At 39.7% G+C, this 15,542-nt stretch overlaps 1 protein-coding gene across 1 annotated transcript; it reads left to right on the top strand.

Annotated features, from left to right (window-relative positions):
- The first annotated feature begins 6,446 nt into the window (after nucleotides 1–6,446).
- Nucleotides 6,447–8,401, top strand: LOC139444276 (uncharacterized). The gene is made up of 3 exons (XM_071225202.1): nucleotides 6,447–6,642; nucleotides 7,573–7,728; nucleotides 8,187–8,401. The coding sequence occupies exons 1-3, from the start codon at nucleotides 6,447–6,449 to the stop codon at nucleotides 8,399–8,401; spliced, it is 567 nt and encodes a 188-aa protein (XP_071081303.1).
- Nucleotides 8,402–15,542: the final 7,141 nt, after the last annotated feature.

Raw genomic sequence — 15,542 nt, 5'->3', positions numbered from 1 at the left:
TGGAATGCGTATGAGTAAAAATAATAGAGAAATTTAGTTTAGTCACATCGTCGTTTTTTACATATAAATTCCCTCTGTAGTAGCTCCAGGTGGTGGTGAGCTAGAGTCAATTTAGCTTAATCTCATGACGATTGTTTGTGCGCATCATCATTTACACCTACAAAATTCCCTCTTTAGTAGAAGTATATAGGTATATAAATCTGGCTCCAGTGGGGTTGCGGCAGAATCCCCTTTGACTATACTACTTGTTGAACATAACGAAATAATCGATTTGATAAAGTCACTTCCAGTAAACAAGGCTAGTGGTCCAGATAACATTAATCATCGCTTATTCAAACATATTGACCATTCAATAGCCACGCCATTGTACTTATTGTTCAATTTGTCTTTGCTTAAGCACGAATTTCCACACTATTGGAAATTGGCATATGTCATTCCTATATATAAGAAAGGGGACAAATCTTCACCTTCCAATTATAGACCTGTATCCCTACTATCATGTATCAGTACGACTTTTGAGGTTGTTTAATCATCTTATAGACCATAACTTGCTGTGTTAATACCAATCTGTATTTGTGCCAGGATATTCAACTACTTTTCAACTATTAGAAATATATCATCAAATATGTCAGTACTTAGATCAGCATGAATATTTTTGCATGGTTTTCTGTGACATTTCTTAAGTATTTGACCGAGTGTGGCATAAGGGTTTATTACACAAATTAAGACAACATGGTATTAGTGAAAACCAGCTTAAATGGTTCCGGAGCTATCGCACCAACAGACGCCAAAAAGTAAATGTTAACGGCTGTTTCCCCAGTGAACAAATCCAACACGCTGGTGTACCTCAGGGGTCAGTTCTTGGTCCTTTGTTATTTTTTATATATATTGATGATATATGCTTTGAAATGAAAAATTTGACACGTTTGTTCGCATTGGCAGTTCCTCTCCAGATATTAAGCATTTTGAAAACTCCATAAATAAAGATCTATGCAAACTACATAACTGGGCACAAACGTGGTTAGTACAATTCAATCCCAGCAAAACCAAGTATAATATATTCTTCGCGCATAAAACCCCAGATGAAATACCATCAATAGTTTTCAATAACACATGTATAGAAAGGGTAGACTGTCACAAGCACCTTGGTGTTACATTATCACAAGACACAAAATGGAACGATTCTATCAATAATATTCTTTCAAGTGCATCAAAAATGGTTTCATCGATGAGAAAACTCAAATATCGTTTTAAGTAGATCATACTTGGCTAGAATATATCTAGTTTTTCTCAGACCGACTTTAGAATATGCCTCAGTTGTCTGGGACAGTTGCACTTCCTGTAATGCTAATAAATTAGAATTACTACCACTTGAGGCAGCTAGAACAGTAACAGGATTAACTAAATTTTCCTCCCGTCACAGCCTGTTTCACGAAACTGGATGGCAGCCTTTAGCGTATAGAAGAAACGTCAACAAACTTGTAACTATGTATAAAATAATAAATAAGCAATGTCCTTCAAAAGTAACTGAACTTATACCACCATCTGTGTCGCAGAACGTCAATTAAAATCTCAGAAACCGCCATGATTTTGTAGTACCATGTGCACGCACATCTACGTTTAAAAGGTCTTATGTTATAGACACATATGGCCAATGGAATAATATATCATCAGAATTAAGGGATAGTTTGTTGTGAGGTTGTTCCCGGTGTTGGACAGCTTCGTCCGAACGCAACGGTCCCCAACAGTTGTGTGTGGCTGCACATGGAATCATAGACTGTGACACGTGATCCGATTTCGATTGTAACCAGTCTCGTTATTGTCCTTGTCAAGTAAACGTCTTGTGTTCGTACCTCTGTGTTGTATGTTATGTGGGCCCGAAGACCTTACATCGTCAATATCTTCTTTAAAAGCTGTCGCATCTGAGCAGCCTACATCACCACCTATGCACTATAATTGCGGTAAGAGATCTACAAACATATTAGACTGAGAAAGTTGTTGCACACTAAATTCCGACCTGTTACGTGTTAACTTATCTGATACTATTTCCTGAAAATGCGGAACTCCTTGTGAAAATTCATTCAATTTATTCTTCGAATGTACCTTATATGATGATTTTAGGGAGACATTTCTGACAGCTATCGATAATCTTTGAGGACAAAAAATTCTACATATACTCGACAACAAAAGTTCCTGTGACACCAATATTTCAGTGTATTTTTCAAACAAGTAAAGTTTGGTTTTCGATATTGTAGTACACGTATGCAATCAAATCACAAAACGCAACTGCTACAGAAAAGCATGCATTCAGATGTGCAGGGATTGTCGCCAGAAGACCCGCCAGACGTCCCATTTTGACAGGAACCCACCGTCTAGCACGTCTACACTGGTGCAGACAGCTTCTACGCTGGACGGCCATGCAGAGTTGACAAGTTCTATTCACTGACGAGTTTCGTTTCGGGGGCGGCAGCGTTATTGTATGGGGTGGGATTACAGCAAGACAGAGGACCCGTTTGATAGTGGTAGAGGGAAATCTCAATGGACAGCGCTACCGCGACGAGATCATCGGCCCTGTTGTTCTACCGGTTCGGCCTCGTCATGGCCCAGGCATTACCTTTCAACATGACAACGCCCGGCCTCCTATTGCTCGACGTTTTCAGGATTCTCTTCAACAAAACAACGTGAATGTCATCCCCTGGCCGTCTCGCTCCCCTGTTCTCTCACCAATCGAGCACCTTTGGGATGAGTTGGATCGGCGCCTTTGACGTCAACCACGTGTTTCACAGACACTCCAGGAACTTCGAAACATGCTCCAGCAGATATGGACAGATATCCCACAGGACTTTGTGCGACGCCTGGTCCATTCCATGAGACGAAGATGTGTTGCTTGCATCGCAACCAGAGGTTGTCACACACGCTATTGATTTGTAAATTGACATTTTGGCATGTTCATGGTTTTTTTTGGTTTTTTTTTATGAAATCACGCATTTTCTGAAGTCATTATGGCAAATTAAACCATTTGAACACTTACAGGAGTCTTTTATCTTTTGCAAACCGAAATTGTTTCAGATTTGGTAAAAAACTTAACTTTGCATTAAATCTTATTCAATGTCACAGGAACTTTTGGTGTTCAGTATATATTGCGCACTCTGTTTCCACAATGTCAAGCTTCAATTGTAAACTGTTCATTTCTATTATGCAATATTATGTTTAACTGTATATAGGGAGAAGGCGGTTATAAGTGTTGCACTTGTGCTCAATCCCTTTGTCTTTTTGGACAATAAAATATGTTTAATAATAATAATAGTAGTATAACTGTAAATAAATTCAGGACCACATTGACTCGTTATCGGCTCAGTTCTCACAATTTAGAAATTGAACGCGGGCGACATTTCAATATTCCTCGTAGTTTAGAAAATGTAAAGTTCGTAACCTAAACCATATCGAAAAGGATTATCACTTTTGGTTAATTTTACCATGTTATAGACATCTAAGGCAAACTTTTTACATCTTTCCAAATATTCTGAAGTTTAATACACCACTGTCATCGCAAGACCCTATTATCAATATGAATACAGAAATGTACTTGTTTTACGCCAATGCTGTAAGAACACAAATACTCCAACTCTGATAATATGCAATTATGTTAAAACTGCTTTTTATTTAAATTGCAAAGGAAAGTGTTGTATTTTATACTGTTTGCACCTAAATTGTATTTCGTTTGTACAAAAAAGGCCCATGGCCTAGAAGCACTGAATAAAGTGAAGACTAATTATTCGTAATAGAATTTATTCTTCCTTCAACTGTGCGCATTTTCTTAGGAACAACAAAAAGTAGAGCCATGGAACTTGTGTACGTGCACTGCACCTTTCATATTCCAACAGCCTCTCAACAACGACAACCTTGTCGTTTTTTACAGGTTTTCTTTATGGGTCATAACTGACGATTTTGTTAAATCTTGGTACAAAGGTGTATCTGGGGACACTATACAATGACTTTATTTACGTTACCACCTTGCTTCCATGGAAACGGAAAGAGCATCTGCACATCTGATTAATCGATATTCACAGATTTCGTTCAAAGTTGGTATTTAGATACAACGCATTTCAGGTCTCAACCGAATAGGTTTTCTTACCATCATGGCAATATAACCGAGATATCTGATTGGTCGAAATCTAGTTGTTCGATTTCGTTTAAAATGATATTTAGATATATTTGTGCACACAAAGCACATGTTATTACAATACCAACGGAATGGAGTCCTCTGATTGGTCGAAATTTAGATAGTTAACCCAATTTAAGACTATTTTACCATACTTATTAGTGCTCGTTATGAAACTAGTTGTTTAGATCAGCACAATATACAGTAATATAACCTCATTCAGTAGTCCAAGATGGTATCACAGTCGCCATTTTGTAATTTCCATGTCTCAAACTTCTAAATGAGTAAATATCTATTTGTGATTTCCTTTTGAAAACCCTCGTAAATATCATTTCATTAGATTATTAGTTCATTGTACCCCCGCAACGAAGTAGGGGGGTATAATGGAATCAGCGTGTCAGCCCGTCTGTCGGTCTGTCCGCAGAAAATAACTTTCCGAACAATTTCTTCCAAACTAATTGCCTGATTTCAATTAAACCCTGTACACGTGGCCACTCCAATATGTTGTTGGGCACATTGCAATTGTGTTGTTTTTATTGCTTCGTCATTTCAATTTGTCTGGACAACTTCTAAATTACTACATCGATTTTTCAGACATGTACTTACATGTAGGTGTAGCTACGGACACTGTACGACACGCCTTCATTTATTCCCCATAGGACAGTTCTAGTTAGCTTAATATTTATCCATACATGCAAGGTGTCCATAAGGCTTATGTGACGTATTGTCATCCGTCTTTGTACGGCGTGCGTCATCCGTCATGCGAAATGTATTCACAATCCAATACGGTTTATTCATAAAACATGTCGAAGTTCCGTGGTGAGCTCATGTCAGCTACCCAGAAAGATCGAATGGTCGGTTCCTAAATGACATGAAATACTCTACAGGCCGTATGCCTTATATTCTTTTTCGCTTTTTTCAATCAACAATGGTCTTACTGCAGGATATGCTAAACTGCTATAGAAAAGGTATATACTTCATATCATAGACTAAATATAAACTTTAAGTGCCTATATTTGACTCGGCACGGCACTTTGGAAACCTATGGGTTTTTTTTAAAACAAAACATGATTGCATTGGAATTCCTGTCGTTTGTAATAGCATATGATTCTGGTGTATGCTTAACTGTCATATCCGTAATACTGCAACAAAATGTCCATTATTTCATGCCTAAACCTCTGTTAATGGACCATTCTAACAACCCACCATCATCTACAAATTAGTCTGATCTGCTTGGGCTTATTCCTCCTTTCTGTCGTTACGGTATTGGGATAGTAACGAGGTTACCTTGCAGAGTATCGAAAAATAACCTTTGTAAAACAGTAGGTTTGATAAAAATCGGTTAAAAGAGTTGAGGGTCATAAACCCTTTTACGAAGCCTGAATATAACAACAAGGTGGTCATTTGCACATCTAGACAAAGTAACGATCAATTAAATCTGCGAAGCTTCATGAAAGTTCGGAAAGTAATATCTCACAGTGATAACCCTTAATGTAAAAAACAAATTATCTGTCACTTCAACACTTAATGTAAACATGTTTACATTAAGAGTTTGTTTTTTTACATTAAGGGCTGGAACAAGGGTGCAGAGTTGGGAAGACTTCACATTCTCCGAAAGGTTCTTGTGGGTTCGACTAGGCATCACTTCCTGTGAGAAGTCGCTGTCTGGGCTGCGTGTAGACGGGTCAAGGGCCCTGCTGACGATGGGCCTAACCAGCCTGACTGTTTGCTGCATTGATTTACTCTAATTTGTAAAATATAATAATAACAATGTCCATTTTGATAGCACTTCTTCTACACATTCCCTAGTTCAACCCCAGTAAATGGAACAGTGTACATTATGTTTGCAATCTCAGGGCCTGATGAAATATACGCATTCGTGGTGTGTAAACAGAAAACTATATACATTATTCTTCATGGGTCTTCATGTCATACACATCTTGATTTAAATTGATTTCGATGAAAAGATATAGTCGCCAAGCTCTAAATTAACAATATTTCGTTCCTAATGTGACTACGATGAACGTGATGTTATCAATATTCAGGCGCAACAACCACCTAAATCCGTCAAGGTGTGTGTGTATATATATATCACAAAAGCACGTGACCACCCTATATCATAATATTGTTACCCGAAGCACGTGTAAACCTGAATAACTCAAAGTAGTGCACCATGTGACCATTTTATTTGCATTTTCATCATCTGGAAACCAATGAAACCTCAGTGACTATTAAAAGGGGTAGCTGAGTCGGATTTGGAATTATTCCCCAGAAAGCGTCCGAGATGATACACGCAGGTTGTTGTGGTACGACTTCGGTCTTCGTCAAAGTGTCAGCATTCTTGTTTCTCTTTGCATTTGGCCTTCTTCTTCTGGGGTTCGGGACGCCACTATGGAGTGCAAGAGGAGGTCAGAACGAAGGACTCTGGGAGAGGTGCACCGGGAGCGTATGTGTCTCAACTCCATCTGATCCACTAGGAGGTATGTCTTAAATGTGGAGTGTTCTAAATGTACGATTTAGATAACCCAAAAGATGAAGTGAAACGAAATATATCTGTCTTCATGTGGATGGATTCTATTAAATAAACAGCTCCTTAATACAATAACAAGTAACATTTATGGATGACAACGCCTTTATTGAGATGTAGAAAGCAATTAACGTCTTATTATAACCTTTAAACAAACCATCGGGATGCATATTCCAGTCTTATGTGAACAACAAGCAAATGACTCTTTTTACAGTATGCTCTATATCAGTGCAGATAGGGAGCATCGATGTTAAATTCTTATTCAGTGAAACGGGGGCACGGTCGGCCCTGTCGTCTTAGGCGCCGTGATTCGCTGTGCAGAGTTGAGTCCCCTGGGCACGCCAGAAACCTATGATTGTGAGTTCGAATCCCGGTTCGCCCCGATTATGTTTCTAGGTTTGTCAGCACCATACCCGTGATCGTGGGTTTCACCAAAGTGATAAACGTCTCAGATCTGCATCACTTCGGGCTTTCCTTCCACATAAAGCTGACACGCCGTGATGTAACTGGAATACTGTTAAAGGCGGCGTTAAATCCAACTCACTCACGATACAGTGAAACGGCGGTTGCTTGAACTTCATGAATGTTTTATACATATAAGGTACACGCCATGTTACAGTACATTATACACTTATGCAGATCAACAGCTGTTTTATATATTAGAGAAGGTACACGCCATGTTAATTAATGTATCATTATGCACTGTATCTTACAGGACAAATCTTGCAGATCGAGACTGGTTTACATAGGTCTATTGGGGAAGGAACACACCATGTTACTTTACTTTATTCACTGCATCTTGCAGATTAAGACTGGTTTACATAGGTCTATTTAGGGAAGGTCCACACCATATTATTGTATCATTGTTCCCTCTATCTTGCAGATGAAGGCTGGTTTATTACCGTGCAAGTGGTTGTGACGATTGGCTTGATCCTTGGTTTGGTCGGCGTCATACTTTCTTTCATCACTCTGTGTGATGTCGCATGTGTAAACAAAATGGCAATCCGGATTGCAGCGATCATACACGCCTTTATACCAGGTAGGAGTAGTTACAGATCCTGTTTTCAAATGTAAGAATTCAACTGGACCATTCACATCTTTGTACCGGTTTAGAGAGCTTATTGTTTCCAAATGTAAGAATTTTACTCGACCATTCACAACTTATTGTCTGGATTCCGGGTAAGCAAAGCTATGCTTGTCGTAAGAGGCAATGACATAGATGCGTATGTTGTCAATCACTGGATTGTCTGACCAGACTAGATGATTTACAGACCGCCGTCATATAGCTGGGATATTGCTGAGTGTCGTTGAACAAAAAACAGTCGATCAATATTATCATTCCTAAATAAGAATATTCAAAACAGAAATAAGTAGAAAGTGTCCGCCCTCGATCAATGGTTACCCTTATGATTACAAACTCAAACAAATACAAATATAAATATAACAAAGGCCTTCTAAACATAGCGTGTGCTGATTCATATATAAATCTTTTTAAAGCTGCCTTGCTCTTGTGCGGTTTGTTTGTCTACTGGATCAGAGGCGAGATATATTTCGCCGTCTTCTATCTGGGATTTTCCTGGGGGATCACTCTTATTGCCGCCATCGTCTTCATCGTCGCTGGCATTCTCCTCTCCATCGACATTGACCGCTTCCGCAACAAGCCTGTAGAATGTGATGAAGCTACAGCTACATGCGGCACACGCCTTGACTAAACAGTGTCAAGGTCGCGATGTGGTCAAAAAGTCAAAGGAATGAAGGCATGTCATAATGTATTATGTATAATGTATACTATCTGTCAATAAAGCATATTTTGTATATACCTTGGTTTTTTTATCATTACGATATACGAAATAGCCACGAGATTAGGTAGGTTGAGACCCAACCATAGTGAACATCATTCAAACAGTCAGTCACACATAGCCGTTTTTCTTTATGCTTCAAGCAGCTTGTAGCCATTGAAAGACGTGGTCCTGAATTTATTTACAGTTATACTACTATTATTATTATTAAACATTTTTTATTGTCCAAAAAGACAAATGGATTGGGCACAAGTGCAACACTTATAACCGCCTTCTCCCTATATACAGTTAAACATAATATTGCATAATAGAAATGAACAATTTACAATTGAAGCTTGACATTGTGGAAACATAGTGCGCAATATATACTGAACACCAAAAGTTCCTGTGACATTGAATAAGATTTAATGCAAAGTTAAGTTTTTTACCAAATCTGAAACAATTTCGGTTTGCAACAGATAAAAGACTCCTGTAAGTGTTCAAATGGTTTAATTTGCCATACTGACTTCAGAAAATGCGTGATTTCATAAAAAAAAACATGAACATGCCAAAATGTCAATTTACAAATCAATAGTGTGTGTGACAACCTTTAGTTGCGATGCAAGCAACACATCTTCGTCTCATGGAATGGACCAGGCGTCGCACAAAGTCCTGTGGGATATCTGTCCATATCCGCTGGAGCATGTTTCGAAGTTCCTGGAGTGTCTGTGAAACACGTGGTTGACGTCGAAGGCGCAGATCCATCTCAACCCAAAGGTGCTCGATTGGTGAGAGATCAGGGGAGCGAGCCGGCCAGGGGATGACATTCACGTTGTTTTGTTGAAGAGAATCCTGAACAAGTCGAGCAATATGGGGCCGGACGATTTCATGTTGAAAGATAATGCCTGGGCCATGACGAGGCAAAAACGGTAGAACAACAAGGCCGATGATCTCGTCGCGGTAGCGCTGTCAATTGAGATTTCCCTCTACCACTATCAAACGGGTCCTCTGTCTTGCTGTAATCCCACCCCATACCATAACGCTGCCGCCCCCCGAACCGATCTTCTTCCATGACACAATGATTGACGTAACGTTCACCTCGACGTCGGTACACTCGAATCCCTTCATCGCTGTGGCTTAGGTGAAAACGAGACTCGTCAGTGAATAGAACTTGTCCCCACTGCATGGCCGTCCAGCGTAGAAGCTGTCTGCACCACTGTAGACGTGCTTATCGGTGGTTTCCTGTCAAAATGGAACGTCTGGCGGGTTTTCTGGCGACAATCCCTGCACATCTGAGGCGACGACGTACGGTTTGTGAAGATATTCGTCGAAGCCTAGGGATGCTTCTTGTAGTCACTGTTGCTGGATTGAATCGATTTCGTAGGTGTGTTGTTCGAATCCAGTTGTCTTGTCGATTATTGGTTACGCGTGGCCTGCCACTCCGAGGATGGTCTCTGACTGCATTCGTCTGTTGCCAATGGTGTTTCTGTGGACGTTAAATTGTCTTGCAACATCACGTTGACTCGATCCTGCTTCAAGCATACAAATGGCTCGCAGACGCTCATTTTCGGACAGGCGTGGCACTTGGTAATGTTGAATAATTGCGTAATTTTGTTGTTGAGTGGTTGTTGTCAGAACGTAACTAAACAATGCATATGGAATCCCGTTAACGCACATGTTTTTATACCCATTCTTGGGTAGTGAAATGCATAAAAGTCAACTTTTGCATCGAATGTTACGCTTTTCAGTAGCCATTGCGTTTTTGCGATTTGTACAACTGCTGGGGTTCGTGATGGTTAGCAATTTATTATTAACAGATTTTGTGAGAATCTTTCTCGAAATCAGTCATGCATGTGTCTCGCTTCATTCAGATTAACAGGGGGTCGTCTACACTGCCAAAGCGAAATAATTCAGGGTTCGCCATATCAGATGATTTATTACATAGCCTACATGAGCGTAAACATTGACATACATGACAGTTAATTTTCATTATTTTTCATTCCAATATCCATATGCATATACACAGTCATATTATTCAGACGTGTTCCTGTAGACATTCAGACTTTAAGCAGGTAGGAAGCTTGGTAGCCAGGACGCCATGAAGCCACGAAGCCAGGAAGTTGTCTCAAAGGAATAAGTGTCAACACAGAAAAAATCTCTAGATCTCAGGATTGGCACTGTAGTAGAACGGGAGTCTGCACAGTTGCTTTCTACTCCATACACATTGGGTGAACTGGCAGAAACAACCTTTCTAAACGGCATCTGGGAAGGCTTCCTTGTGCGCTAATCTGGAATAACAGGTAGTCCAGGGAGGGGTTTCCGTCTAGCTCGGCAGGGGAAGTCTTTCTGGGCATGGACAGTGGCCATGGCAGCAACTAGATATCTAGTCACCACAATCGCCCAAAATGTATTGGTAAGACACTTCTCGATCGTCAATTCAGCTTGTTTCAACAACTGAACTTCGTGTTCAACACTCGCTGACAGTAGGAATATAATGTGCAAGTACATGTAGAACTACAACCATGTGAACTCCATTCACCAATGAATCTGTTCGTGTCTTCGGATCCAGACGAAGAAAGATATATTGCTGGTCCAAAATCCTTCATGCAATCAAGGAAGGACTTTTTTCACATCTAAAGAAAGTATTTGAGACACAGATTTTAAAAACCTCAAAGGATTTGTTTTTTTGTAATCTCAGAAACCTACGAAGTTCAAATATGTCAAAACACTTTACTTTTCAACTGTGTTCACCACACGACAAACACTTCATAAGGGAGAACTTCGTTCCTTGATCACTAGGGCAGTTGTCACTGAACGAGGTGACCACAGACATAGTTAATCTCTGGCTTCAAAGGTTCTTGAAAATTTGCAAAATTGAAAGCCAATGTCATCTGAAGTTTATGAGAAAACAATAGATAGAGAGAGAGAGAGAGAGAGAGAGAGAGAGAGAGAGAGAGATAGATAGATAGATAGATAGATAGATAGATAGATAGATAGATAGATAGATAGATAGATAGATTAGATAATAACTAAACAAAGTAGTTACGTATCATAGTGAAGGGGGTATGAACAAGTGTTACCACTTGTTAACGTAATGAGAGACTAGTAACATAGTTTCTTTCTTGCAAATTAATAGTACATGACATAGAAATGTGTTTGACTATGTCATGGCCTACAGTTCCGCAATGACATTCTCGCGATTCTATCTTAGAGCATCCTATTTTGACCATATTAGACAGAACATAAAACTTTGAAGGAAATCGTAAAGAAAGTTGCCAAATCCTGTGTTGACCTTCTGATCTGATACCAGTATATCTTAACAGGTCCTGTCGGTCGCACATTTGTTTCAAAAGCCTTACAGAATCTACATTTCTTATCTTTTCATTCACAAGACTAGTCCATTTACACTTATTGGGAACATTACAATTAGCTATGTATTCATTCAAGACATGAAAAGATCGTATTTATGTACAAGGCGCAGCATGTTAAAACAGGGAGATTTATAACATCTTTTGTCAAAATCTGGTTGACATTTGTATTGCCAAAATCTGCCAATAAATAGTTGTTTGAAATAGAAGTCGCAGCTAGATCGACACAGTTTACCAAATAAAAGCAGAGCTTGTTTATCAATGTATGCCTGAATGGTAATAACATCTAGACTATCCAATACAACTTCACTTGATATATGTCTTGGTAGACCCTGTAGTTTTTTACTGAAGTAGCGCTGTGGTTTTTCCAGCAATTCATACTCTCTACCAGTAAGTTGCCCCCATACATTGCATCCATATAAGGCACATAGCAAGATAAATCTCTGTAGTATTTGCACAGCCGCAATTGGGTTCAACCCACCGAAATACAAACCATTGTTATGGTTGACAATAATAAGTCTTTTCAGTTTTTCACATGCAATAGGCGAGCGTTCGAGTTTTGAGATACTGCCACTAAGGCATGCCCCAGCATACATTACAAAATTTGTGTGTGGCAATTCTATGTTTCCACGGGAAACATGAGGGTCTGATACATTATATTTACAGTGCGAAAATACTATGACTGCACTTTTATTCACATTATAAACCAGACGCCATCTACACGCATAATTGTGAGCAATATCTAGCAGGTTTTGCAGTGCTGATGGAGAGCTACTGACAATGGTTGTATCGTCTGCTAGCAGTTGACCCTGATAGTGACCCCAAGGTAAGTGGAGGCCGTAGCCAGAGCAATCAAGCTTGCAAATGAGATCATTGATATATAATGTGAAAAGCCAGGGAGATAATACACGTCCTTGACCAACAGCTTGATAGATAGAAAATACATCTGAGCTGTAGCCTGCATATGTAACATATGAGTGCATGGACGAGTAAGCATTACGCAAGAGACGCCATGTTTTACCAGTTATACCCATGTCATGTGGCTTAAGGAATAGGCCATCAAGCCATACTCTATCAAATGCCTTTGCGTTATCAAGAAATGCACAATAAACAACTAATTTTCTTTTCGTGTAGTATGCAATGTTTTCAAGGAGGCTGAAGCAGGCTGGTATATATTCATATTTGATTATAGCATTGAACAGTGTAGTTAAATTGCCAAATAATGATCTACCTGCACGTTTAAGGTGTTCACTAGTTAGGCAATCTGGACCAGGGGATTTTCCCATTTCAATGACTTGACAGTACACCAAACCTCTTGGGAGGTAAAAGGATCGGATAGCGGTGAATCAAGCTTTTCCACATCAGGATTTTTATAGATCTTTTCAATTAATTACATCAGAAGCAAAAGAGTTGTCAAAACAATCAGACATTACAGGTGTAGCCCTAATCAGCAAAATACATGCCAAACGCTGAGCATATGTCCTCTGGCATCGTTGAAGAAATCCCATTAACAGTTAATTTTGACATTTGTCCATTCTGTCCCGATAAGCGTTTAGTCACTTTCACATTTTCGTTAATGTCGACTTCAGCAGCTTTCAATATTTCACAGAAGTTATCGTCAAGACTGCGATGTTTTGATCTGCGATGGCGTTTTCGAAATTCACGTTTAGCGTCTTTGCACTTTCTATAGTGTTCATCGTCTGTATTATGAGATTTTCCCGATTCACGCCAGAGTCCGCGACATCGTCTCATTTCATTATGGAGAGGTTTCAAGCCATATTTTTTCCAATATGGTTTCAGGTACGAGTGATATCTGGAGCAGTGATATCTGGAGCATGGTATACTGTTGTTCGATGAATCTCTGAGTGCCTGTACGATAAAGTCGTTGTAGGAGTTGATATATTCTGCAGGAGTTGAGTAGCATGACAAATCAACGCACGTCTCTCGGAGATGGTTCTGAGTCTCATACCGGTAGAGCATCAAGTCAACTTCACTTGCTTTTTTCCAGTCAATCTTGTCACCACCATAGTGTTTACTGGAACCGGTGACATTAAGATCCACAATTATAGGCAAGTGATCAGACACACTGTAGGGCACACTAGTGTCAATCATATGTCCAGTTACACAAGGGAGGTATTCTTTATGTACAAAAAACATTGTCAATGAGAGTTCTCGAAGAATTGTTCTTTGTTGAAAATGTATATTGAGACTGATTATCCAGAGGAACAATAGAAATGAAATTTCTTTCAGTGAGTGCTCTCTGTAAATATGACACACGTTTTCTTGTTGGTTGAAGATGTTTGCGCAGATCAAATTAAAATCCCCAAGAAGAATAGTGTCACATTCGTGTGAATATTGATCATGCATCGCCATGGTAAAGTCAAAAGCGTCTATATATACACTATCCAAAACATTGGAAGATGGCAGATGTGTTCCAATGACATAGATCAGTTCTTCATTCGTTCTTCATTTTAGACCTAATATACGGTCCCGGCTATTGGTATCCAGAAGTGTGACCTTGCAGTGTTTTGATTTCCTGACGAATATCGCCACTCCCCCAAAGCCTCTGTGACCCTGGGGATAACCCACAGAACATTTAGTAAACACTGAAAATTTGTCGTTAATATGATACAGGGTGTCTTCATTCTGTCCATCAAGCCATGTTTCACACACAGACATTCGATCACAGTGGTCTAATCTGGAGGATAGTTCATGCTCGCTTTTAACAATGCCTCGTATATTCCATGTTGCAAGTCTGCTTATGAACATTATAAGAACTAATGGTAGCATCACTTGAAGTTTAATACATTTCACCATAATTATTTATTGCTATGGAATGTGCGTGAACTATCTTGTCCTGAACATACCAGTATTTCCTTGGCACCAACTCGCGGCAGTTTACATTTTCTGGCCAAAACGTATCATCATCAAGAATGATTTTTCCACACTGAGGAGACACACTGATTGATATTGTGTAAGTCGGATTATATTCCTGAGGGTGTTTCAGTAGGGAGTCCTTGTGGATTATTACACCCCTCTCCTTGGCATAGTTAGTTATGGCATCTTGGACAATATCAAACGACTGTTTTGCACAAACATGTGACAATACAAATCGTTTAGTTCTGGTACGTGTTGCCCCCGAGAATGCACGTTTCTATTCTTGAGAGAAGTTAACTGTGTGCTGTTCATTGGTGCCGATGTGTTCCTCAATGGACTGGTTATCCTTTGTTATCTGCAGGGTGTCGGCGTGCCTGGTCTGTGGGGGTTGAGTAACACGCTTGGCTTGAGCTGAGACCTGGATCAGGGGACACTGGCTGTGGGCTGGTGGGTGGGGTGATGGAGACAGGCGCTCAGCTGGGGCGTCAACAGTTATCTCCCTTTCATGGCGGGATATTCGAGCTTCTGGTGGACTCTTGACTGTTTCTGAGGAGAGTAGTTTATCCCTCATATTCATGCATTCTATTTTACCATCGATTGTGCTTGGTCGCTTGTTGATTGATGACATTTTCTCACACAGCTTGTCTTTCAGTAAGATATTTTCACAACTTTTGTCCTTCAGTTCACGTTTTAGTGATGTAATCTCACTGTTCTGTCGTTCAAAACTGGAGGTCAACTTCTGCACTTCTACTGCATACGTTTTGACTTCGTTATTTTTCTCACCCCAGGCTGTTTTTAGTTGTCTCATATCACTCTCACACCTCTCTTGA

This window comes from Haliotis cracherodii, unplaced genomic scaffold, assembly GCF_022045235.1.
Source record: "Haliotis cracherodii isolate W230 unplaced genomic scaffold, xgHalCrac1.p SCAF_5, whole genome shotgun sequence".
In the NCBI taxonomy this organism is placed as follows: Eukaryota; Metazoa; Mollusca; class Gastropoda; order Lepetellida; family Haliotidae; genus Haliotis; species Haliotis cracherodii.
The sequence above is the reverse complement of the archived record's forward strand: the minus strand, read 5'-3'. Positions and strand labels throughout refer to the sequence as shown.

Bases quoted from the DNA above. Each gene is read 5' to 3' on its own strand.
- LOC139444276 (XM_071225202.1), top strand. From the start codon at position 6,447: ATGATACACGCAGGTTGTTGTGGTACGACTTCGGTCTTCGTCAAAGTG. The intron at 6,643-7,572 runs GTATGTCTTAAA...TCTATCTTGCAG, and splicing joins TCCATCTGATCCACTAGGAG to ATGAAGGCTGGTTTATTACC. The intron at 7,729-8,186 runs GTAGGAGTAGTT...ATCTTTTTAAAG, and splicing joins CATACACGCCTTTATACCAG to CTGCCTTGCTCTTGTGCGGT.